The sequence below is a fragment of the Eschrichtius robustus genome, chromosome 19, assembly GCF_028021215.1.
Source record: "Eschrichtius robustus isolate mEscRob2 chromosome 19, mEscRob2.pri, whole genome shotgun sequence".
NCBI classification, from domain to species: Eukaryota; Metazoa; Chordata; class Mammalia; order Artiodactyla; family Eschrichtiidae; genus Eschrichtius; species Eschrichtius robustus.
Genome location: NC_090842.1, coordinates 35,139,415 through 35,163,470, shown reverse-complemented (window position 1 = coordinate 35,163,470; position 24,056 = coordinate 35,139,415). Strand labels below are relative to the sequence as shown.

The 24,056-nt window shown below is 53.1% G+C and overlaps 1 protein-coding gene across 1 annotated transcript in view; it reads right to left on the bottom strand.

Annotated features, from left to right (window-relative positions):
• ZNF423 (zinc finger protein 423) overlaps positions 1-24,056 on the bottom strand; it is a 329,943-nt gene that overhangs the window by 17,956 nt on the left and 287,931 nt on the right. Inside the window, exons 6-7 of the mRNA XM_068527822.1 lie at positions 12,661-12,792; positions 10,896-11,011 (exon numbers count right to left, since the gene is read on the bottom strand). Of these exons, the coding sequence (XP_068383923.1) occupies positions 10,896-11,011; positions 12,661-12,792 (248 nt within the window). The remainder of the gene's footprint in view (positions 1-10,895; positions 11,012-12,660; positions 12,793-24,056) is intronic.

Sequence of the window (24,056 nt, the reverse complement as noted above, 5' to 3'; positions counted from 1 at the left end):
ACGGCAGCCGCAGCTCACCCAGAGCAAGACATCCACGTGCCCCAGGAGCCTGGCGACCTCCGAGTCCCCTGCTGGAACTCTTACCCTCCTGGGAGGTGAGGCCTGCCTGCACCCAACACCCAGCACCCAGAGGCCTGCCCTTGGCTCTCAAGGGCTTGAGAGTCGACTGCAAGTGCACTGCCCCAGCCTTGGCGCCGAGAACACAGACACTAGTGTCAGGCTGCGTGTGTTCACAGCCCTGCGACTCCAGCAGCTGTGTGACCCAGGAGAGCCTCAGTTTACCCATCTGTGCCATGGAGATCGTCACTGTGAGGCCTCAAGAGACTGCGCACGTGAAGAGATGGAATCGGGCCTCCAGCAAACACTCGGGAAAAGCTGTCTCGTTTTTACTACAGTGGGGTGGACGGCTCAGGCCTGTGCCTGGGCCTCAGAAGGACAAGGAGCAGAGTCACGGCCCAGCCCTCAGCCTTCTCCAGACGTAGACCCTAAACCTGCACACACGGCCCCTTGGGAGGCTCGGCTGCCCCAAGTGGTGAGACAGGACGCTGCTGCTGAGGGTAATACGTTTTACTGTGAGCAGGAAAGGCCTTGCCCCACTCAAGGATAAATAAACTAAGAGACACAGATAGACAAGCCTGCAGACAAAGAGAGGAACGGTCACAGCCCAGGCCTCCTGCGATGTCACATGGGGCCCGGCTGCAGGTTCTGCTGGGTACAGCAGTCCTGCTGTGTGAGACTTAGCACACCGCATGATTGCTATGATGCGATGCTTTAGTGCATACATTACACTAGATTACGCCGCAAACGTGGAATCAGTACTCTGCCTGTTTGTCCTCACTGGCTCCCTATTCCTCTCCAGGCAGCACTTGAGGGACATAGGCCTTTGTGTGTCCCCAGAACCTGCACACACCTGGCACGTAGTAGGTGCTCAGCAAATCTTGTGGGCGGCAGTGACCACGTCCACACATGACGGGCTGAAGGAGTGAGTCGTGAAGGAGGGAACCGAAGCCCACGGGTCACAGCAGCGACGACAACACTACACTGGCTGATGCTCACCAAACCTGGATTCTGACCAGACCCGGAGCTGGAGGCTTTTCAGGCGCTGTCATTACCCTCCATTTGCTGAGGCCCAGAGAGGGTCAGTGACTTGCTCAAGGTCACAGAGCCACTCGGTCGGTAGTGGGGCTGGGATTTGCAGCCAGGCTGTGTGGGCACACCACACCATGTTGCCACGATTAACGGAAATTGGGCTGTGCTGGGCTCTGGTTTCCTGACCTAGTGGGGAAGGCAGGACACACAAAGGGATCACACCCTGAAATGCACAGTAATTACCTCCAGGAAGCTTTATATTCTAAGCGCTCACCAAGTGCTTTTCCGCCCATGAACTGTCCATCCTCACGAAACCTGAGGCAATAGGTCCTACCCCACTGTACACTCAAGGAAACTGAGGCCAGAAAGGTGCAAGTGTCTGCAATAGAAAACAGTGGAGGAGGGGCAATCTGGGGAGGACTCCAATGCCAGCAATCGATTCTCACTGCCCGGAGCCACTGCTGGGTGTCAGCGGGCACCTCCCTCTCGCTCCCCCAGGCCAAGGCCAGCCAGGCCCTGCTCTCCCAGCAGTGGTGGATGGCACAGACTGGGCCGTCTTTAAAGCAGGAAAGAGGAAGACGCTGCTGCTCACGGAAAGCTCAGCCAAAGAGCCAAATGCTAAGTATGTGCCTAGAGCACTTTCAATGTTTAATTATTATTAGTTATAATTATCCGGCTGGTTCTGACAGCAGCAGCGCAAAGAGGCAAGGAAACTGGCTCCTTGGTTACCCATCTTATAAGGACCAGGAATTTAAAAAATGGGCTCCTAGAATCTGCAGTTGCAACTCTCCTTCTTTTACTCGTTTCCTTGTTTGTGTTCTCTTCCCTTTGTTTCCTACTTCCTAGGAGCTAAAAACAAATATGGTAAAACATATGGTGGATGGATGGATGGATGGATGGCTGGATAGCAGAAAGAGGCTTCACCCTCCAAAAACTCACATTAGAGTGGGAAGTCAGGTGTAGACATAGTTATTGTAGTCTGTATAGGCAAAGGGATCAGGGGGTTAAATGCAGGGCTGGAGAAGCCCAAGAAGGGAGAATCAGGGAGGGCTTCTCAGAGGAGGGACCACTTGAGCTGGGGCCTGAAGACCGAGAAGAAGGGAAGGTTGTTCAAGCAGAAGGCTCAGTAGGGGCACATGCGTCCCAGAAGCCAAGACAAGAACAACCCAGAAGAATGAAGCAAGAAGGTGCTCACCCCTCTCCAGCCTGACCGCCCTTTTCTCTGTTCCTTGGAATCCCCAAATCTGTCCGTGCCTCTGAGCCTTTGCACTGGCTGTTCCCTTTCCTGGAAGCTCCCCCGGCTCTTCCCTGTACTGGCTCTTTCTCAACCTTCAGGACTCAGTTGAAACGCCAGCCTTCTTTGACCACCTGATCTGATTTTTCACCCCCAACATCCCCTCCTCCTTGCCCCGGCACACATGCACACAGACACACTTCACTTTCTGTCCCAAAGCAGTGTTTTACTGTCTTCAAAATTCCACAGTCTGAAACGACCTCGTTCACGTATTTACTGACTTATCGTCAGTGTCTCCCGTAGACCGTCAGCTCTGTGAGAACAGGGACCTTGTGTACCGGTTCACAGCTGCAGCCCAGGCCCCCGCGATGGCACCTATAATAGGTACTCAGTAAATGTTCGTGAAACGAAAATGGAATGAGGGAAAGGGTCAAAGCAAATGTTCACAAGGGCTGAGAAGGAGGGGTGCCCCTGGAGCTCAGACCATGCCCCTGGCTCACAGACACCTCCCCCTGGCTGGGTACCAGGATTCCTCCTGGCAGGGCCCAGCTTGCCCCATCGGAAGGGCTCCAGGTTGCTAGTTAGAATACCTAGCTTTGCTTTTAATCAATTGTAATCATTTAGCTGGAAGCGGCGTGATTAGGCACACACAAGCAAACAGCGTGAGCTAATCCTTTAAATGCGCCTGCTCGACGCCAGGCTGGCCGCTTTGCCGCTGCAGGCCGGCTCAGGATGTGCTTCCTGCGGCCCCTTGCTTTGTCGATGAGGGAGTCTAGATTCCAGGGCACGGGGCAGGCCCGCTGCTCCCCGCGCCCAGCCCAGCCCCATCACAGAGGTCTGCAGGATGCCAGACGTTCCACCATCAAGAGACCTTTCTCTGGCTCAGCCTCCTGTGACGGCAGCCGGCAAAGCTGCCGTAGGTGGGAAGGTGGCAGCGCCAGGAAGCGTGAGGTCTTCTGAGGTTCCTGTCTCCACGACTGGACCCCATCCTTCCTCTCCCCAAGCCTGGCCTGAGCTGAACTGACCCCCTTGCTCCTTGCAAGAAAATTTGCAGGTTCCTGGCCTCAAGCTCCAGCCTTACGAACACGGTTACAGGCCTGGCTCCGCATAACGGTCCCCAGGGCGCTTCTGCCTGGGTCCACCCGCAAGGAGTTTCTTTTGCATCCCCTGTTGCCGCTATTTGTGCTACCTGCTTGGCCCAACTACTAAAATCGTTTCCGGGTCCCCTGACACAGGCTTTTTATAGCTCAGCACCGCAGGTCTCATTTAAATCTATTAGCTCTTATAAATGGCAATTCACTTAAACTTTGGAGGGTTTCTGTTTGCCTTGGTGGCGAAGACAATTTGGTTTTGCATGTGGCTCTGCCATTTGCAAGTGACCCTGGGCAAATCACTTAACCTCTGGGAGTCTCAGTTTCCATATCTGTAAATGGGAATAAGAGTGCCTACTTCACGGGATTGTGTTGAGGCAATCCACACAAAATGCTTAAGACAGGACCTGGCTCACACTAGGGATCCACCCAGGGTGGTGGCCGTTATAACTACTTCTTGTCCGGTTTCAGGAGGAACTTGTCCGCCTGTCAGAGGCCAGCCACGTATGGCTGGGAATCAGCGTGGCCCCTCATGGCTTCCCTCAGCGATAACAAAGAATGGGATGCAGTGAGGCTGTTGGGAAGGAGAGAAGGCGATGCCATCCCTGCCAGTGTCTGTGGGCACAGAGGTGTCCAGGGGATTCAGAGACAGCTGGGCTGGGCAGGCAGAGCCAGCCCCTCCCCTCAGGTCAGCTAACCCCTGGCAAGGGGCCCACAGGGCCCCAGGCCTTCATCTGCTGAGGCCTGAGGCTGGAAATGCAAGGCCAACAGCCTTGACATTTTCAGGGTCTGTGGTTTACAGGGTTGTCTCACATCCCCAACCAAACCTGCATACCTCCCTCCACCGAGCCCGGGCACAGCTAAGGAAAACGGGGTCCAGAGAAAAGACCTGGGACAAAGGTGCTCGGAAACATGCAGAAAGGCGGACTTGAAGTCCCAGCCTCTGGCCCCCACTCCGTGCCCCTTCCCCCCTTGCCTCCCTGCTCTGCACCCAGCTCCTCCCATGCCCCATTGGGGGCCTCCGGTGCCCATGGCCTTGAGACTTGGCTGGGTGCCACAGAAGGAAGGATTTAGAATCTCCCTTTGTTCCAACTCAGGCCAGAAATCATGAAATCACAGCAAACCCCAAATGGAGGGGACCCTAAAAAGTCTTCTGATCTTAAAATGGCTAATGCCAGTAATATACTACTACTACTACTAATGATAACAACAGTGATAATAATAATAATAATAGTAAATGATAATAATAACAGGTAGGTGTTAGTAATAGCCAAGCTCTTCCTACGTGCCACCCACTGTGCCAAGGGCTTCACGACACAACCACGAGGTAGGAACTATTAATACTCCATTTTACAGATAAAGAAACTGAGACCCACAGCTGATGAATGATGGAGCAAGGCTTCAAATGCAGAGCCGTTCTCACAAAGACTGTGCTCGCAGCCTCTCCCTCTGCAGCATTTCAGACAAGGGCTCTGTTTGCACACCTCTACTGACAGGGACTTCACCACCTTCCATTTCTTCCACGTGTAGACAGTTTTCCCACGTAGTGGCTATCTGTGGTGTCTACCAGCCCATGCTCCCCTTCCCCTGATGGTTTGCACTGAGTGGCCCCACCTAGGGCCACAGCTCGCTGGAGCAGGTCTGGACAGCTGACCTGAGTGCAACCATCAGATTTCCACTCCAGGGACCTAGAACCTGTTGCCTGCATGCACACCGACTGTTACCCACAGTCACCATTTCTGGGTGAGCTGGGTGTTGCTGCTGGCTACTTGTGTAACGACATCCCCACACTAAAGACACACCTGTTGAAATACCCAGGTGTGTCTGTCTCAGCAGAAACGACAGGAGCTGCGGCGGTGCTGGCCACCTTCCTCCACGTATAGAGGAGCCCAGAGAGTCAGGCTGCAGAGGGAGAACGCGACACGAGCCAGAAAGAGGCAGAGGCAGAAGGTCCCTGCCTTGATAAACAGCACTTGGTTCCTGGGAACTGGACAGCTGAAAACTCGACACTTCCCGCTCTTGGCATCCAAAGCCACGCCTGTGTCCCTACAAGTTAATTCCCATCTTGCTTGAGCTAACCCCAGAGAGTGATGCCTGAGTCTGTCAGAGAAGAAAATCCACGTCCCGAGTCTCCGCCCACTACCGGAAGTCTGGGGGACACTGGAAGCACGTTGAGCACCCCCTCATCCCGGCAGAGCTTAAAACGCTTGAAGGGCTTCCCTGGTGGCTCAGGAGTTAAGAATCCGCCTGCCAATGCAGGGGACACGGGTTTGAACACGTGTGGGACACGGCTTCCCTCCGGGAAGATCCCACATGCCGCGGAGCAACGAAGCCCATGCGCCACAACAACTGAGCCTGCGCGCTAAAGCCCGTGAGCCACAACTACTGAGCCCACGTGCCACAACTACTGAAGCCCACGCGCCTGGACCCCCTGCTCCACAACAAGAGAAGCCACCACAATGAGAAGCCCGCGCACCGCAACTAAGAGCAGCCCCTGCTCGTCGCAACTAGAGAAACCCGTGCACAGCAACGAAGACCCAACGCAGCCAAAAATAAATAATTTTTTAAAAAACAAACACTTAAAGACGACTGTCCCCACACTCCCCCCACAATCCAGCCAAGTCTTCTCCTGGTGAACTAGCCCCCTGAAAGCTCCTTGAAACCACGCTGCATGCCCGGAGCCTAGCACCCTGCCTGGGCTGAGTGGGGCGTATATGTCTTTATGTGTGCATTTGTGTGTGTGTTTAGATGAATCTTGTTCAGGCTTCCCTATTTCTTCTCCCTACCCCCAGCCCCTGGCAATTATTGGTCTGTTTTCTATTCCAGTATTTTTGCCTTTTTCCAGAACATCATGTACATAGAACCACACAGTATGGAGCCTTTTGAGTCTGGCTTCTTTCACTTGCCATTTACCATTCACTCATGTCGTTGTGTGTATGAGCAGTTGCCTTTTATTGCCAAGTAGTAAGTAGTCCATGGTATGAATGTAAATACATCTGTCTGTTCATTTACCAGGGAAGGGACCATTGAGGGGGGGTTCCAGTTTGGGGCCGTTATAAATAAAGCTCTACATCATTCATGTAGAGGTGTCTGGATAAGCGTGTTTTCAGTTCTCTGGAATAAACACCCAGCAGTAGGATTGCTATGTCATAGGTTAACTGTATGTTTAACGTTGTAAGAAACTCAAAAACTATTTTGCCACATGGCTGTACCATTTTGCAATTCCCCAGCAATGCAGGAGAGTTCCAACTGATCCTCCACGCCCTGGCTGGCACCCGTCGGTTTTTTGTTTTTGTTTTAGTCATTCTACTAGGTGTATAATGGTATTACATCATGGTTTTCATTTGTTCTTCCCTAATTACTATCAATGTTGAACATCTATATGTCTTCTTTGGTGAAGTGTTGAAATTTTTTGCTCCTTTTTTTTTGGTTGATTTCCCCTCTCATTATCAAGTTTTGAGAGTTTTAAAAAAATATGTTCCGGATACAAGTCCCTTATCAAATATGTGATTTGCATATATCTTCTCCCTGCCTGGGACTTTTCATTCTCTTAATAGTCAGTGTCTCTCAATTTGGGTTCAGGACGTAAATCAGATAATACGTCTTCCCATTGTGATGCGCGGTTTCTCATCACAATGGGGACAAAATCCAAATAGCTTTGCTGTCCTATGAACCTTGCTATGACCTTGCCTCCAACCTGCCCCCCTTCACACCCCCCACCCACTCACTGTGCTTCAGCCAATTGTCACCTTCTGTTGTTCCAGCAACACACCTGGCTTGCACTGGCCACAGGGCCTTTGCACTCATGCCTCTCTTCCACACACTCTCTCCCTCTCACCTTCCAGACCTCAGCTCAAATGCCACCTCCTCAGAGACGCCCTCCCTGACCACACTCACCAAGCTGTAACCAACCTCGCTCCCATTATGCTCTAGCCTACTACCTGGTTTTATTTTCTTCATGTCATTGACCACTATTGGAAAGTGTCTATCAATCCCTCCAGAATGTAGGCCCTATGGGTGTTTCTCTGTCTCGCTCACCACTGTCTTGTCAGTTCCTAGATCTAGTGTCTGTACATAATGGGCCCTCTATCTACATGCTTTGAACAAATAAAGAGCAACTTGAGTTCCCTCTCATGCACCTAATCAATGAATGTGCCCTGGTTTGTCCAAAGTTCTTTAAATTAATCTCAGTCTCTGGGCAGAGCCAGGTGAACTCAGAATCAAACAGGACTTGCACCTCCCTCTTTCTGACAACTCCTATTAATGCATCTTAAGAGAACACTCCCTTTGGAGGCAGGCATATCACTCTGACACAGACCAAGCCTTCCAGAGCCCAATCCTACCTCTATTACCTCTATATCCACAGCAGGAAGTCTGCTCCTACAGTGAGAACAATCCTAAATTTCACATCTTCTCAAGACCTCTCAGCCCAGAGTCACTTGTGCCTACAAACGTTAGCTGCCCTGAGTCTCCACACTGGACCTACATGACATACAGACTGGAGAGCCACTCGAGGCCCCAGCAAGGGCCAGGCCCTGTCTCCTGTTGCACTCCCCAAGCCCCCACATGTCACTCTAGGGAAATAACCCCCTCGTCTGCCAGCCCCAGCTTCAGCGTAATGACGATGAAATTTTCAATGCCTGAAAAACCCTTCTCTCAAAAAACCAGAGAATTGTTCCTCAAGTTACTTAACGAAAGCCATTATTTGCATAGATTTGGCATTGGTACGACACTTCCATATTTAAATGGTCTGTAATTAAAATCATTAATTGCAGAAAATAGTGACTCGTTAAGGCTATAATTTAGTGAGGTTCTTGGCATTTGAGGATCTGCCTTAAAGGTTGATGGGGTGACCCAGGGAATCATCAGCTCACACAAACCATTCTGGTGTCTGGGATGTCTGCAGCCCAAGGTGGATGCAGCCAAAGCAAGATCTGGCTTGAAACCACAGCTACCTACACCTGTGCCTCACGAGCTAGGCCTCTGGCACAGGGATGCCGATGAAGCTTGAAAAAGGCGGGACTGGGAGGTTTCTCTGGGAAAAACCTCAAAGCCAACAAGGAGAGCAGTCATCCCTCTCTTGGCATCCAGGACAATGTGGGGGGACCAGAGGGCTGAGCGAGCCCGAAGTTTAAGTGAATCATAGTTTATATGAGCTAGCGCGTTTAGAAGCGGCCTGCCACGTTGGGCTATAAAAAGCTTCAGTTGTCTGGGGACTTGGAGCCCATTTTGGTAGCTAAGCCAGGCCGGTAAGGCAGGTGGAGATAGGGTGAAGGGTGCATAGCCCGTGCACGAGCAAGGCTTCCTGGACAGATGCCGATCAGGGCTGGCACCAGTCCCCTTGGTCAAATGAGAGGGCAGTTTGCTGTTGTTCCCTCACAGGCCTCAGCACAGAGGTACACACTCAGTTTGTGGGTCGATGGGGAGACAGCAGTGGGCCCTGGGTGCGGTCACTACCTTGCTGGTGGTCATTTCGTAGCAGAACCCCCTCTCTGGGCCTGGGTCCATAATTCTGTCCCACACTGAGATGGAATGAACGTTGTGTGAGGGGTACAGGACTTACAGGAACTCAGAGGGGCTGCCCGAAGAGTGAAAAGTAATAGGCTTTCCAGCCATCCACCTGGTGCAGTTCAAGGTCAGAGGCCAGGCCTGTCCGCTCTGTCTGCCTGGCCCAGGCCCGGGACCAGCCCATGGGAACAGGACGCTGACTGTCGGGTGGTGAATCCCTCCTGCGCCCTCTGTGGGCCTGTTTTCACGTCCTCTGGGTGATGGCTGTCAGCAGCCATGCAGACAGGATGGGTCCAGGCCTGGCTGAGTGCACGGGCTACAGCGCAGTGAGGCGGGCTACCCTGCAACAGGCATGGCTACACCCCTTCAGTCCCAGAAGAGGGCCACCACTGCTGCCCTCCAGCGACATTATGACTCTGCTGTGGCTGCAGCCGTGAAGCACGCAGCTGAATGCACGATCAGCACCTGCATGGGGGTGCAGGCAAGGTGTACGGGGTGGGCAGACACACCCGGTGGGCCACAGTGTGTGCTAGTCCTTGGGGGTGGGGCTGTGAGGAACGCCAGCTCTCCTCTCCTTCCAGGCATCGGGGGATTCCCTCCCTCGCCCCTTTGACATTGGGCATGGCCACCTGAAGGGCTCTGGCCAAGACAATGTGGGAGCGAGATGTGGGTCACTTCCCAGTGAAGCTTTGAGGGCGGTCTGCGATCGCCACCTCGTCCCCTCCCTGCTTCGGTGACCATGCAAACATGAGAGGAGATGAACCCGCCATCGGCCCAGGTCACGGACTATCGTGAGCGGAGTTCCTCCCCAGCCACCTGATACATAACACAAGCAGCAAATAAGTCCCTGTTACTTGAAGACAGGGCTAGAGGATGTTCGTTCCTGCAGCGGAACCTAACTCGTACCCCAGCTGAAAACAGTGTTATTCTCAGTATGTGATATTCCGGCGTGTCTGTGTGTACATGTGGTACTTCTGTGGATGCCTGAATGTTACTTCTTTTGGAGTGTGGTGTTGTGCTGTGTGTGTGTGGTGTTACTCTGAAAATGATGTCTCTGTGTGTATGCATAGGGACTGTGTGTGTGGGACTTTACTTTGTGTGTGCAGTGTGTGTGTGATTGTGTGTGTGTGTGTGTGTGTGTGGTATTTCTGTGACAGCATGTCACCTCTCCAGTGTTAAAAGAGTTTCTTGCAAAAATCAGTGCATGAGAAGGTGGTTTCACCTGGACACAGATCTGGGTCCTCAAAAACCAGTAACAGGTGGGAAGGGGCCCGTGGGATGCCGAGGGGAGTGGGCTACAGGAGCCCTGGGAAGCCCACCACAGCCGCTTCCTTTCCCAAGGGCCCTCTCAGCTACTGCAGGTCCTGGATGGGGGGCTGAGGAAGCTGTAGGGCTGGGGTGCCCCATCTGAGGGCCACATCAGCCTCAGGACCACTGGCAAGTATCCCTTCCTCTGAGTTGGGGCCCAACTGGTATCCATTGCTCTCACTTTGCTAGCTTTCCTGGGCATGTTGGAGGTTCCAAGATCCCAGATCCAGCTTCCGGCCACACACGGCCCCAGGACTCAGCCATGCAAGCCACACGGGCCACCAGCCATAGATCCAAAGTTCAGTGGAACATCATCATGTAATCCCAGTGGGGAAATGAAATCCCTGAGAGGGGAAGGGACTTGCAACGGAAACAGCACAAATGTTAAGCCTTCCAACTCTGGCTCCAGGCTCAGCTGCTATGGTCCAGCTCTCCTGAGAACGCTGGACCAGCGAGGCCAGGAGGCCATACCCCATACCAGCCAGCCAGGAGGGCAGCCACTGGCTCCAGACCCACAAGCACAAGTCCAGGGCCTGTTGCTTTCGCGGTTGGGGTGGTGCTGAGTACAAGATCCCACCATCATGGATTCACCCCAAGACCCTCAGTGCCAGTGGGAGCCCCAGAGAGCCCCAGGAGGGGTGTGTGCAGCGGACAAGGGCACTCACCTGCAGCTCGGTCTGGAAGAAGAACTTCTGTGGGCACTGCGAGCAGTCGTAGATCTTGTCCTCCTGCCCGTGCACAGCAAAGATGTGCTGCTGCAACTTGTTGGCCTGGACGAAAACTGGACATGGACATGGACATGGCCATCAGGGGGCCAGACACTGGGGACACGGGCCCGGCCAACCAGAGCAGCTGCTCCACCCCACTCCCAAGTAGGGATCACCCAGGCATGGACACAGCGGCCGAACAATGGGCTACTGGAAACACTGTTGGCACACACTAGAGAGGGCTCAAGCCAGTGAAGCTGAACTCTGCCACGTACAGGCTGTGCAACACTGGACAAGTCACTTAACCTCTCTGGGCTTCATTTCCTGAAACATGAGGATCATTAAAGTATGTAGTTCACCGGGTGGCTGGGAGGATCAAATGGGTTAACACTTGCAAAACGCTTAAAAGATGGCCTGGCACATAATTAGCCCAATGAATGTCGTCGTCTTCATCATCGCCGTTTGCCAGATACCTTCCAAACGTGAGCTCCTTGAATACACACAGGCCTGTAAGGCAGGCACTGCTGTTATCCCCATTTTATAGAAGAGAAAACTGAGGCACTGGGAATGTTGTGACTTGTCCTAGGTCTCACTCTGCAGGTGGCAGAGCTGAGATTTGAATTAAATAAGCTCAGCACAGTGTCTAGTACAGGAAGGTACTCAATTAACAGGAATCACTCATCTTGCTGAGGTGCTCAGCATCCTTGGATCCCCACACAGGGGCCCCCGTGTCCTGGATGGGCAGACCTGGCAACTGAGGCCCCTTGGTGCCAGCCCCCGACCCAGCTCACAGAGTGGGATGGTAACAGATGGGTGGGGGCCCCTGAGATGGAGGGATTGAGAAGGAAGAGGCACCAGCGTGTGCCAAGACTCTTGGGAACCCCAGAGGGGTGTGAGCGTGCGGGGACTCTCCCCGCTGCGGAGCCCCTTCCTCGGGCCTGTCACGGAGCAGGTCACAGCCCCGGCTTCCCGGTGGCTGTATCCTCGATGTGGTCCGGACCCTGGGCGCACACAGGAGGTGGCCCTGAAGCAGCTGTGTGTCTGGGAGGTGAGCACTTCAGAGATCCCCTCCTGCCAGGCGCCCTCCCCAGGGTGGGCTTCCCGCAGTGGCAGACGACAGATGTCAGGGAGAGGTAGGGGAAGGCCAGCCTCCCCCACGCACACCGGCTGCCATCTGGGCAGCAGGAGGGGGGCCGGCAGAGCCCCTGAGACTCGCCTCAGGCCGGGACAGCCACTCGCCTGGGCCGGCAGCCAGTCTGGGGGCTGGGGACTTGGCCGGCAGAGCTGCCCTTGACCCCTCCAGCCTGGAGCACGGATGAAGTAGGGGCTGGGACAGGCCAGGGAGGAGGGGGAGACAGGAGGTGTGCGAAGGGGAACCCCACTGGTGCTGGACAGAGCTCAGAGACGAGCCTGGGGTCCGTGAAGGGCCAACTGCAAGGAGGGGCAAGGCTGGGTGGGAAACAGCGTGGCAGCAGTTGAGTGCAGGGGTGGGAGGAGGGCTAGGAACCCACGCTGCCGAAGAGGAGAGAGCAGAGACCGTAGACAGGGAGGGCCGGGGTCGGCTCTATGTGGAGGCAGGCAGAGCAATAGGGCTGCAGATCCCTCGGGGCTTCCCCGTGAGCTCCGGGGCCACGTTGGGCCAGATGCTGAGGGCCAGGGATTGAAGGGCTGGGCCCCTGGGTCCCTTCCCTCTCCCCACGTGCTCCCCGCCGGACACACTTACCTGTGAAGCACACGGGACATTTGAAGGTGCCGCCCATGCCCTCGAAGCTGTGCTCGATGAGGTGACAGAGGAGCTTGGCCGGGGAGTCGAACATCTGGTTGCACAGCTTACACTCGTGGTTGATGCCTTCCTCTGCAAGGAGAGCCACGGCCAGTCAGCAGCCCTGCACACCATGTCCTCCTGCAGGAGCCCACACGCCCCCAGTACACCCCAGGCCGGCCCTCCCTGACCCCCAGAACCAGGGCTGGGGACGGGCTGTGGATGCCCAGACCCATCCCAGCTCCAGATGGTCCAGCTCCAGGAAGGCTGACAGACCCCAGGGGGCGCCAGCCCCAAATATCTGGCTCTTGAATGTGTCATTTGCTGTGATTTCTCCTGCTGGTCTAGCAACAAGGCAAGTAGCTTGAATCCTAGACTGTATCATAGAGGAGAGGGGCCCAGGATGGGGTCCGCATGGGGAAGGGGGTCCAACCAAAATTTTTAAAAATCCAATAGACCATTTATCGAGCATGTACTGTGTGCCAGGAGGGGATTCTGTGGGGAGCTAAGCAGATAATGCACTTGCCCCCATTCTAGTGGTGGGGAGACAGATAATAAAAACAGTCAACACGTAACTCAGCGTCAGGAGGTGGCGAGGGAACACAGGGAGCTCTGGAGGGGAGAGTCGAGGGCAAGGCCCTGAGGTGGGCCCACGCGGGGCCATCTGGATGCTAGCAAGGGGGCAGTGCCTGACGGCTGGGGGGCCAGAGACAGCATGGGACAGTGGGGACCCAGGGATGCACTTCGCAGAGGGCCTTGCCGGCCACTAGAGGGCTTGGGGATTTTACTGTAAGAGGGATGGGCAGCCCCTGGAAGATACTGCAAAAAACCATGAAGTGCTCTTTCAAAAATTTTTAAACAGACGGTCTACCCAGGGCTCACGGACAGTGGGCAGACACCCTTTGCTGCTTCCAGATGAGAACACAGCTCCATCTCCCCACCTGGGAGCTGCTATGACCCCAAACCTTCACTCAAAGGTGCCCAGGGAAGAGAGGGTGCCCTGAGCGGCAGCTTCCCACCAGCAGAGCTGAGGTCTGGCGCCCCGACCCAGGACCAGCAGGGCAGAGTCCAAATCCTGGCTTCTTCTTCAAACCATGTGGCCTGGGCAACAGTTCACTTTTAGTAGATGAGGGCCACCTGAGCCCCTGCCTCACAGGGCTGTGAGAGAATGAAAGGGGCCATACCAGCGACCAGTCCGGCCCGCTGGTCAGTAGTGGTGACGGAGAATCACCCCAGCTTGAGGGTCACATCATCCAGGGTTGGAACCTGACTCTGCTACTTACTGCATGATCTTGGGCAAGTTATGTAACCTCTCTGTGCCTCAGTTTCCTCTTTTCTAAAATACTCAATAATAGCTTCCTTAACACTACACACCTACGAGAATGGCCAAAATCCAGAACACAGACGATACCAAATGCTGGCGAGGATGTGGAGTAACAGAACTCCCATTCACTGTTGGTGAGAATGCAAAATAGCACAGCCACTTTGCAAGACTGTTTGGCAGCTTCTTATAAAACTAAACATACTCTTACCATATGATCCAGCAATCTCACTCCTTGGTATTTACCAAAAGGAGTTGAGAACTTATGTCCACACAAAAACTTGTGCACGGATGTTTATAGTAGCTTTATTTAAAATTGCCAAACCTTGGAAGCAACCAAGATATCCTTCAGTAGAGGAGTGGACACATAAACTGTGATACATCCAGACAATGGAATATTATTCAATGCTAAAAAAATAGACATTGAGGAACCTTAAATGCATATTACTAAGTGAAAGAAGCCAATCTGAAAAACACTACATATTGTATGATCCCAACTATTCTGGAAGAACTATGCAGACAGTAAAAAGCTCAGTGGTTACTGGGGCTGGGTGGGGAATGAATAGGCAGAGCACAGAGGAATTTTAGGATATGATACCACTATGTATGATATTATGCTAATAGGTATATATCATTATACATGTGTCCAAACCCACAGAATGTACACCAAGAGTGAGCCCCAAGGAAAACTATGGACTTTAGGCGACTATGATGTTTCACTTTAGGTTCATCTTTGCAAAAAAAATGTACCATCATGGTGAGTAATGTTGAAAATGCGGGAGGCTATGCACGTGTGGGGCAGGGGATAGAAGGAAAGTCTGTATCTTCCTCTCGATTTTATTGTAAACCTGAAACTGCTTTTTAAAAAGCCTTTGAAAAACAGGCTTTAAAACAACGTCAATCCTGGGACTTCCCTGGTGGTCCAGTGCTAAAGAATCTGCCTTCCAACGAAGGGGATGTGGGTTGGATCCCTGGTCGGGGAACCAAGATCCCACATGCCACGGGGCAACTACTGAGCCCGCGCGCCTCAACTAGAGAGCCCACGTGCTGCAACAAAAGATCCCGCATGCCTCAGTGAAGATCCCACATGCCACAACCAAGACCTGACACAGCCAGAAAAATAAAGAAAATAAAGAAAATAAATATTAAAAAAAGCCAATCCCCCCCCATCAAATAGCCTTCCTCTTATAGTTGATGTGAGAATTAAATGAGTTAATACTCCTTTAATACATGAAAAGGGGTTTTGACCAGCCCCTGGCACACAACAAGCACTCAATAGGTGTTTGTTGCCGAGCGTGCCAGTATCGGGGAGAGTATTATCTGGGACAGCCAAGGACACAGGCTCCCCTTCGGGCTCCCCCAGGGAACCAGCCTCACCAAAGGTGCCAGGTGCTCCGATTAGCCCTCAAAGGCAAGAATTAGGTAGCAGAGGGGCTCTGCCAGTGGCAAAACACGAACACAGATGGGCTGAGGCTCCTGGCGAGTCCCTGGGTCCCCAGGCCCTGGCAGGGGCTGGCAGGGACAGCAGGCATCCCCCTGGCCCAGCCTTCCCCCACCCGCCCCCCGGCACCCCACTGCAGAGGCGCAAACACACACGTGCGTGTGCAGGTGGGCCTGCCCCACATAGCCCACTGGCTGGAATCTTCTGGGTGTTTGTCACGCCCCTGGAGCCCCGGCAACTAGGCCACGTGCACCCAACAGAGATTCAAGCTGATCTTCCATTTATACTGGCGGAAAAGGAATTCATTGACAAGTTTTGGGACACAGGGCAGGCTCAGCACACTCGCCTCACAGGCCCCAACGCACGTCCTCCACTTCCCTCGGGGAGGCTCTCATCATAATTAGAGATGGCCTCCAGTGTGGGGGGACTGCCTCAGAAGACCCCCCCACCAACACACCCCCTGCTCACCCCCTCCCCCGCACAAACAGTGCTTCGCAGAGCCTGGCACAGAGTAAGGAATGAGTGAATGAATGAAGGAATGAATGAGAGAGATACCACCCTTACCTATGCCCTCCCCGTTAGGATGTGGACATCTCCTGCACATTAATGAGGCAGAGGGTATGTGAAAATGATGACTGCACAGAGGTTTCTATTATAGTTAACTGAAGTTTAAGTTTATAACAAATTGACTCTCAGAATTAACCCTGCTTGCTGGGAAAACCACATTTCTAGGAGAGAAAAAAATGGGTTCAGAGAATTAGACCACTTGCTGAGGTAACACAACCAGCTGGGGGTGGTCCTCTGAACAAGATACAAAGCCCTCCCTATCCTCACGCACCCCACCTGCACACCACCTCCAGGCAGCCTCCCCGACTATGCCAGCTTGCACGGCTGCCCCTGGCTGGGCACGGTGACCCTAGGTTCATCTAACCATATCCTATGAGTCTTCCTGCTCCTGGCAACTAGGCTACAGGCACAGACAATGTCTTCTCCTCTGGACCCCAAAGCATGAGGCTCCACCTGGGCCCACAGGAGGGGCTCAGGAAATACTCATGGAGAAGAGATGCCCTGGCCGGTCTCTCTCCCTCTGCCCAGCCAGAGCGGGTTCCCTGGGCTGAGATGGCAAAGGAGGATTTACTGCTCTCTGCCGACTGAGGGCCTTTATCCACTTGGCTGTGAATGGAGACATGCCCATCTGATACACAAACACGGAGAGGACAAAGAAGGCTCCTGCAACTTATAAATCAGAGAAATCATGTCTGACAGTCGCTTTCCGCCCTCCCAGCGCTGAGCAATTCATCAGCTGGTCCCCCCGATTCATAGACGCAGCTACACCCTGCACCCATGTTCAGAAATATGTGCACAGTCAGGCAGACCAGAGCTGCAAGCCGGTTCTGGGGCCTAAACAGCTGCCATTTCAGCAAATCACAGCCCCAAACCGGTGCCCATGTGAGGTTCCGGGATCATTAGATCAGGAGCCCGACAGACAACTACGGGAGCTGGTCCCTTTCCTCACTCCCCACCCAACGTGTTTAATAAGAGTCAAACCTGGGAGACAGGAGAGGGAAAATAAAACAAGCAAAAAAGTAAAAGTGGGTGAAAAATAATAAAGCCTGAGGGCTTCCCATAGACCTGGGAACCTCTCCCACTTGAAGGCAGACCTTCTGATTTGCAAATCTTCTTCCTGAAGGACGACGAGGCCCTCTCCCCACCGGTGGGGGCTAGAGGGGCTCCCTGGGGGGCCCATTATGTGCACCTCTGCCTATAAAACCATCCAAGAAAACAGTGGGGAGGGGTGGCAGGGGCTGCCCTAGTTAGTGTGCAAACACTCCTTTGCATGCCTGTGACCCAGTACCAGCCAGCCCGTGGCTATAGAGAGAATTCAGTGTCACCATCACTCTCACCCCACCGGCGCTGACAGCCTCTCATTCCATTCCAAGTTGCAGGGTCTGAAGACAGCAGCACCCTCGGAGAGTAACTTTCCTGAATTATATAAGATCACACAGGCTCGGCGACATCTTGGAGCAGAATGACAAAGCTGTCTGGGAGTCCACAGGCCCCTCCGCCCCGCCGTGGGGCTGGAGGATTTTGTGAGTGAAGATGCACAATCGCTTCCTCTTCTTTCTGTTCTTTTTTTTTTTTTTTTTCTTTATAGCACATGACAGGCATCCATAAGAGAGACCCACGCAACTCAAGTGAATTATGCAGCCCCGCTCATCTGTAAAGTGAAATGCAGATTTCACCTGCTCGCTGTGCCAGATCATGCCTCCCAGTTCCCATAAGTCAGGGCTGGCGTGGGGAATCTATTGATTTATTATGATTTTTTAAAAATAAAAATAAATAAAAACCCAAACTGCCACACAAACAACCCGACAAGCATGAAAATCCCAGAGTCCCTCTCTCTCTTTTATTTTTTTCCTCTGCTCAGGAATAGTAAGTGTTAATTTTACACTTCATTTCTCAAAAAAATAATAGGATGTGCTTTTGCTTAAAACCAAGTCAGCCTGCTGGAACCTTTCAGGCTGAAACTGTGTCAGCCCAAAAGAGAAGCAGAGGGCTTTGTGGAAGAGCATCGTGCCGAGATGATAGCTCCCTGTAATGTCCTCGGTACCGACTTTTGTCTCCAAAAGCATTTGATCCCTGGCAGACACATACTTATTTCCATACAGGTCTTGGGGGAAGCCAGGAGGAGAGAAAGCTGATTATCAGAATCCTGAAGGTGAAGCTCAGGTGGGCCCCACTGATGTCAAAGGCAGGCCTGGGCACACACTCGGAGGCCATAATTTGCTGCCTGGGAGGGAGGGGCAGCAGGCTGCAGTGGGGAGGGGACAGGGCATTGTTCTTGGACTCTAATGCACTGAGCATGACCCGCTCCCACCATAGCCGTGGGCCCTGCCTGGCCCTTCTCTAAGCAGGGACCCCACTGGGAAAAGCTGCCCCCGAGAGCGGTATCGTTCATGCGTATACCCCTCTAGGAGAGAACCAGTGACGGCCACCTGTGGAGACAGGGGACATGATTAGCTACCTCCATTCAGGAAGCAGCAATTAAGGACACAGAAGTTAGAACCAGAAACACTTGGGTTTGAATCCCATTCCATCACCCACTCGCTGTGTGTACTTGGATAAGTTCGTTAACCTCTCTGAGCTTTAGCTGCTTCTGCTAGAAAATGGGAAGCATCATCACAGGGTTTTGTAAGGTGGCCAAGCAGGCTTCTTCTGCCACAGGACGACTGCCCTCACTGAGACACCCTTCCTCCAGACCACCTCTTCATCCCCCTCCCCTCACTTCATCCAGGTGTCTGCTCAGATGATGCCACCACCAAGAGGCCTACCCAGACACCCCCCGGCAAAGACAGCACAGACACCCCATCCTTTCTAGAGCCTTACCCACCTTGAATTTCCTTGAGAATGCTCACTGACATCTGGCATAGTACAGAGATGATTGTTTATTTTAACTCACTGACTCTCTTTTTCACACGTACACACAAAACACACACACACAGAAAGAAAAATATAAGCTCCATGAGCGCTATTTTGCTCATTGCTATGTCACCAGTGCCTGGAACAGGGCCTGGCACATAGTAGGTGCTCAGTAAATAGGGAACGAATGATTTGTGTAAAGCGCTTAGTACAATGCTTGGAACATGGGGAGGGGATACTGGTAAATGCCAGTTACCAGACACCAGTGGTCCCCCCGAAACTCTCAGGACTGAGGGCTTATAAAAGCTGTTCTTGCCTTCAGGCACTTGCTATTTGCATCCTCACAAGATGGCCTGGTCCAGGAGTGCAGGCACCGAGGGGCTCCCTCAACTGACAGAAGAGGAAAAGAAGCTTAGAGGGCAGAGCCCCTACCAGGGAGGTGGCAGAGTGAGGCGGGGGTGGGGTGCATGCTGGTCACCACAAGCAGCCCTCTCTGGCTTTAGAAAATACCAGAAAGGCCACAGGACTTGAGACCTGGGACCTAGCAAGCCACCCTGTGCTCCTCAATCACCCAAAAACCTCTGGCAAGAAGGAGGACACTCAGACCCACCCTCCACGTTTCCATGTCTGAGCCAGGTGGGCCCCCCTGCCAGCACCAGCGCCAGCTACAGGTGGCAGGAGCGCTGGGGACTTTTCCCAGGTGAGGGGAGGCGGCAGTGCCCACAGCGACACAGCCTGGGCCAGCCCCAGGCTGCAGCGTTGTCCCTGCAACAGCGTCTCTGCAAACGGAGGGAGCTGAAGAGGGGTGCACAGGCTGCCTGGCCGAGCTGAAATCCTCTGTCACCAGCTCCGGTAACGAACTTCACCAGACTTCAATTCCTGAGTACCAGGGGCTGAGCCCACGGCCCACCCCAAGGATCAGGTCAAGTAAAGGCCCCTGAGGTCCAGGGGCCCAGGCTCAGTCACACGCAGGGCACATGACGATAAGGAAGAAGAGGGGCAGAGGGCCCAGCATTCACCCAGGCAAATGAGAAGGCAAGAGGAGGACCCTGGGAGAGGACCTCTCTGACACCACGCCAGTAAATAACCAACTGCAAACAGACAGGTAATAGAAACAAGGGCCGACGGGGACCTCCGTCCTTTGTTCTCTATAAAGAACAAAGACCTCTGGGCAGAAGAGAAGAGGGCAGGCAGATAATAATATCTGGGCAGCCAAATCAGGCTGTTTATCTATTGATCTGTCATTAAATACCACAGGAAACGAACCCAGGCAAGCCAAGAGGAAAGGGGACGGATGACATTTGGGCTGGGGTTGACGAGGGGCAAAGGAGGAAACAGGGTCTGAGGCGGGCTCCTTCACCAGAGGCCAGGCAGAAATCAGGAAGCCTGGAAGCGGGGGCAAGGGCTGATCTTGGGATCCCCAATCCAGTAGACCCAGACTGCCCTCCAGGATCTACATCCCTGCTGGGCAAGGTGTGGTCTCTGGCATCACCTGGGAGCTGGTCAGAAATGCAGAACCTCAGGCCCCACCCAGACCCACAGAATGAGAATCTGCATTTTAAAAGTGCCCCAATGATCTGGGTGTGCATTCAAGTTTAAGGAGCACTGAGCTCTATAAAAGGGCTTCTGGGGATGCTGATCTCACTAGAACCCTGTTGTCATGAAGCTGTAGGTTCGTAGGTATCACACTGCCTTCACCAGGATTGTATGTTTCGGATGTCTAAAAAGGAGTAAACTTTTCCACGGCTGCTTTTGGTCCACACTTTACAGAAGGCTGAGAAATCCTCGACCATGGGAAACACTTTCCTGTTATCATGACCGGGATGAAAATGGTGAGGGTGTCTTTGGAGGGGAGACTCTGCAGTGGGCAGCTAACACTCCCCCAGGCCACCTCAGCATCCCCACGGCCCCAGACCCCCAGTGCCAGGGTGCCCGGGGCTGCCCAGTGCCTCCCATCACTCAAGAACACCCAGCCATTGCTTGAAGGCACGCCCCACCACCGCTGCCCCCATTTTGGTCCCCCATTTTCTTACCTGATCCTGAAGGATGGGCTGTGCCCTCCCCCCTCCCCTCAGAGGCACCTTCCCAGGCCTCTCTGGCCAGGAGGGACCCATCTCATGGTCCCCCATGCTTCAGAAAGGCTTATAAATGAGCTCTGGCAGCCTGAACTGGGGCCCCACGGGGGACCTGGGGCCTCTTCAAAACAGAGCCCTGACAATTAAGCAGTCTGAGTTTTGAAAGGCTTGGGATTGATGGCGTGGACAGTAAAAATATCACCTGGGGAGCTGGGTGTAGTCCTCTGAGGGTTGCCTGAGGTCAGTTGCCATGGCGACGGAGAATGAGCTCAACCTTGTAACTGACCCTTATCTTTTTTTGATCTGTGGGCCACTTGGGGCCAAGGCTTGAAATCAACTGGAAAATAATCCGGTCACATATCAGAAAGAAAACTATTTATACTTATTTACCCAGGTACCCACCAACATCCGCCTTCGACAAGGATGTCAACGCCCCAATAAACTGACGCGGCATGTCCACACGGAGGCTACCAGTTGGCAGGAAAAGGGGAGGCTGAATTCCCCATCTCGGCAGAATGTAGCTCTATCCACATGCCGGCAGGCATAGGCAGGTGGAAAGGGTTACCCTCCCCAACGTCTCACGTCATTCTAGCCGGAAGCGCTGGACCCTCTTGCCATCCGGTAAAAGTCCTCCCAAGGAGTGGGACTCTGAGATTTCTACTCTCATCTGGTACTCAGGCGTTGTTTCAGCCTGGCTAGATCACTAGGCTGCCTGGCTTTATTCCAGGGTCGGAAGAGGCGTGTTCCCAGCCTCGAGGCGGGACAGGGTGTCGAGTAGATGTGCATCGCTCTCTGCACCTGGGGGAATTGTTGACGTGGGGTTTGGGGAAACAGGCTGAGGGGACAACTACAGGCCCTTCTTCCTGCACACACACCCCAGAGGGCCTGGCCGGCTCAGCCGCCCGTGCACCCACTCCAGGGTTCCCGTGGCAAGACGGCCATCTGGCCAGGGCCCGTCTCCAGCAGGCTGCTATCCTAAGTTACAAGTGCTCGCTCACTCTCTCCTCCGAAACTCAAATCAGAAGACTCCAGATGGTTCCATTGACCGACTGCTCCCAAGAGCCATGTCAGATGGATCTTAGCTAGGAGTCAGTTAAGACTGAGCATGATTCCGGGTAAATTTCCCTTGAGATTTCCCATCACAGCAAACAGGACAGTTCAACTGACTGCCTCTCTCCCACCCTTGTTTCACCAAGATGATCTTCTTTTCGGAGTGGGGGGAAAAACACGCCTGTGAACTAGGCAGCTCGGAGGATATTCCTGGCTCCCCTCAGACCTGCAGGGTGACTGGGCTGAGCACTTTCCCTCCAGGCCTCAGTCTCCTCGTCTGTGAAATGGGGAGAAAGTCGCCTCCCTCACAGGGCTGCTATGAAGAGTGAGTGAGGAGGATTAAAGCACCACCGCCAGTGCTACTATCACTGCTTTGGTTCTTTCCCACATGATTCGACCCTGAAACTCCACACCCAGGGTCTTGTAACAAAAGCCCTCTGCGGGAGTCACCAGGGCAGTTGAATCCACCTTCAGTAAACGTTTCAAGAGCCCTTAGCACCCGGCACATTGCAGGTATGCGATCTATGTTACATCCACCGACAAAATACCTCTGGGTCAATTTTCCTTGTCTCTATCCTCTTCCGCCTCCACACCACTCCCCGTATTTGCGACGGCAAAAGCTGTGTCCAGATTTCAAACCCTTTTGCTCAGCTGTGGCTCGCTGCAGCTCCCTGCTTCTGACCACAGGAGTTTACTCCATCTCCCCTCAGATGTTCCTGGGACCAGAGTTTCATATTTCTTCCTGGTTCTTCTCCTAGCTCCTTTCTCTTAAAACTCATTGGGATTTCTATGGAGGTCAAAGCAGAGCCTGAGACGAGGACACGACTCAGGTTCATGTGTCCCCCCACCCCCTGGGAATGGTCAGCCCTTCTTCATAGCTGGGCCCATGCAGAGAGCTCCCTAAGGGCCCCAGAGCTCTAAGAATCTCAAACAGAGGCTGGTCCAGCTGGACCGGGTCCTCGATGGAGGGACGCTCCTTCTGGCGCTAGGATCTGCTTCCGCGCTGCCAGGGAACCCAGCCCTGGATGGTTAATGAGAAAACACACGATCTTTGCAGACAGCTCCGCTTACAGACTTCTTTGGCAAAAGAAAAGTCACCAACCAGGCCCTGGACAGGTCCTCCAAGAGATGGGAGGTGCCGATCTCAGCTGCTTTAAGGAAAGAGAGCGAAATAAATGAGTGAATGATCAAATCAACCACAGACAGATCGGTGGGCCTTCAATGAGAACTGGAGGGAGAGAGAACTCTTGGAGTTCTAAAGAATACAAACTTCTAGAACTTGATACTCTGGGGGCTTGAAACATCCTACTGATGAAGACATTCTATGGCCCTCCTCACACACCGGCCCCCCCCACCAACTGCAAAAGACAAAGACGCTCAGAAAATAAAGATTCTGCTACATCCCCTGGGGACCCACTTCTTAACATGCCAAACACCTACTGATGTATATCCCTGATCTTCAGATTCAAGTTTTCCACAACAAGGCAACTGCTTAAAAATCCATCATGCTAATAATCCTCAGATTAATGGCCTCTAATAACATACAATTAACGTGACAGGCAGGCTGCAAAACCCTTATTGTCACCGACCCTGCCAGGGACACATGAATTACCCCTGCTTCAACTACAAGGGTCGTCTCTGCGGCTGACATCGTTTTTTCCCCTACCAAGATCATTTTTTAAAATGAGCAACAGCCATGCCATCAAAAAAACAAACAGCTACTCGCATGCACACAAACACAGGGCACCCATGCAGGAGGCTGGTAGCACCATTTTTTTTTTTTTTAAGTTTTCCATCCAGGTAGACACAGAATTGTCCCTGCAGCTCCTGATACTTAAAGCAAGAAGACCTAGTGCTCAGCCTGGAAACTGCAATTCACCATGAAAAAAGTGACAAGACTAGAAAATAATAACTGATTGCTATTGCAAAGTTTTCAAAAGTATGCATCTGCTGGATGTGAACTGTCCAATATGGTCATTACTCAAGTGGCTATTTAAATCTAAATTAATTAAATAAAATTAAAAATTCAGTTCTGCACTTCAGGTGCGTA